Raw genomic sequence first — 2,531 nt, forward strand, 5'->3', positions numbered from 1 at the left:
CAAACAAAATTGTTGCAATAATGGAAATAAATGCAACTTGTTTTCTTCGAATTTATTTTAGTAGGAGACGAGAAATAATCTAATTGGTGGAGTATTTAGCAAAGAGAGGCAAGATTTGTATTTTTATACTTGAAAGCTTTGAAGACATGGCATGGTCTATAACTGAGACAGAGATAGACCACTGATCACTCAAAAGAATCCATTTAAAATATTATAATAATAAAAATAATACTCCAAAAATAAAAATATTACAATAAATAAAGGAGAATGCTAAAGAGTGTCGTAGAGACATTGGTTAAGCATCCAAAATAAGTAAATTTTCATAAAAAAATTGTGTAATTATTATTGCATAAAAAATACTCCCTCCGTCCCTTAATTAATGATCTAGTTGACTCTGACACACGTACCAATGCATATGTTTTATCTTTGATATATTCAATTCTCTACTAAAACAATTTATGAAAATTTAATATTTTAAAAATATTGATCGAGACGAATCCAACAACATCTTACATGATATTATTTATCTTTATGAATTAGTAGAAAAATATGGTCAAAGTATGTTAAGTCAATAATATATATTGTCAAATAAGTCATCTATGGAGAGACGGAGGTAGTAACATCTTATATTTTCAAGATAAAATTTCTATTTATATATTCCTTAACCAATACCTGAAGATACCGGTCAACAACCCCCATAAATTAAAACCATACGTTGGACCCAACTATTTATTATAACAATGAAGTTCATCTATTAAGACCAACACTTACCTTTAAATCTTCTATACTTTTGAACTTTGTGCCTCAAAATTTTAGTGTAAGGGGAAAAAAACTTGTGACTCTATATACACCAACTTTGTTACATACATAACCACATATAAATATATCAAGAAACCAAAGAAGGATTGTGATGGAATTAGAACAAGACCATGATCTCTCTAGTGCTTACATTCGAAGTTTGGTGAAACAAATAACAACCACAAAACCAAAAGAAACCATGAACCCTATCAAAGATTGTGTTTTTGATGGTAGTGATTCTCCAAGACAACAAAGTTTAAGAAAACATGTCAAAGTTCAACACCAACATCACAAAAAACAAGTTAGAAGAAGGCTTCATACTAGTAGACCTTATCAAGAAAGACTTCTAAATATGGCTGAGGCTAGAAAAGAAATTGTAACTGCCTTGAAGTTTCATAGAGCAGCTATGAAACAAGCTAGTGAGGAAGAGCAACAACAAAAGCATCAACAACAAGTTGAAGAAGAATCATTATTAATAGTGTCTTCTAACCAACTTTCACATGTTTTAAGTTTTGACATTGAGAAGGATTTAAGTTTCAATTCTAGGATAAATCCTAGGATTTATCCATCATGCAATGACAAATTTTCAAATGATTTTTCCTATTCTTCTTTTTCTCATCCTTCACTTTCACTTCCACACTTCCACACATGGCCTATTTCTCCATCATTTTCTCCAACCCTTTTGGATGAAAATTTAAATTTTACCCTCCCAAATCAAACTTTAGGATTGAACCTTAGTTTACATGATTTCAACAATTTAGATGACACCCTTTTACTTAACAACAACAATAATGATAATTCTTCATTTTGTTCTTACTCATCTCAAACATCATCATTTCCTTCACTTTCTCTACCAAATGATCATGAAGTTCCTTCAATTAATAAAGTATCACATGAAGAAGGTGTGACTTTAGAGGTTGATACCATTGAATCAAGGGTTACAACTAAGGTCGACGAAGGAGAATGTCATTCAGCCGTGGATGATAAACTTATGGAAGAAATGAGATCATTAGGAGAACAATATCAAATGGAATGGAATGATACTATGAATTTGGTTACATCAACTTTGTGGTTAAATTTCTTGAAGAAAATGGAACATGATGCATATACAACACAAGAGGATGATGCATGTCATGTCTTTGAATCATGGAATTTCCAACTTGGTTGAATAGACAAGAAGAAATCTGTTTAGAACAGTGGTCACATGATCACTTCATATATCTCAACTTACCTTGGTAAGTTCAACAAAAATTTCATAACTTTTGAAAATGAAATTTTATTTAAAAAAGTTCTTTTTGGTTGTACTTTTGTACCTATCAAAATAAAAGGTACATGACAATATGTGCACCTTTGTTTAAATTTTCTTGTAACATAGCCATAAAACTTTAAGTAAATTTTATCTTTTAATTACACACTTATTTTTTGCGAATTAGATTTAAGTTATTTTGTTAAGTAGATTTATGTTATTTTATTTCTTTTTAATACTAGAAAATTCGATCTAACCAAACATCCTTAAAAAACAAAAACAAGTATTTGGATCCTATCTTGCACACAACAGTCTGCCTCTTTAGTAGAAAAATACAAGATTGTAAAGACGATTTACTAATTTTGGAGAGAGAAAAAGAATTTAGATAGAGATAAATATATTTGATAGGGGCACAAGAAAGAAATGTTGCATATTGAAGAGAAATAAAGACTAAAAAAGTTGAAAATTAAGGGGTCCAACGCAAGTG

The 2,531-nt window shown here is 30.0% G+C and overlaps 1 protein-coding gene across 1 annotated transcript; it reads left to right on the forward strand.

Annotated features, from left to right (window-relative positions):
* The first annotated feature begins 787 nt into the window (after window positions 1-787).
* On the forward strand, window positions 788-2,196 carry LOC25481976 (uncharacterized). The gene has a single exon (XM_013610403.3). It carries the CDS (start codon window positions 911-913, stop codon window positions 1,964-1,966), a length of 1,056 nt encoding a protein of 351 aa, XP_013465857.1. The 5' UTR covers window positions 788-910; the 3' UTR covers window positions 1,967-2,196.
* The last annotated feature ends 335 nt before the right edge of the window (window positions 2,197-2,531 follow it).

This window comes from Medicago truncatula, chromosome 1 (genome assembly GCF_003473485.1).
Source record: "Medicago truncatula cultivar Jemalong A17 chromosome 1, MtrunA17r5.0-ANR, whole genome shotgun sequence".
In the NCBI taxonomy this organism is placed as follows: domain Eukaryota; kingdom Viridiplantae; phylum Streptophyta; class Magnoliopsida; order Fabales; family Fabaceae; genus Medicago; species Medicago truncatula.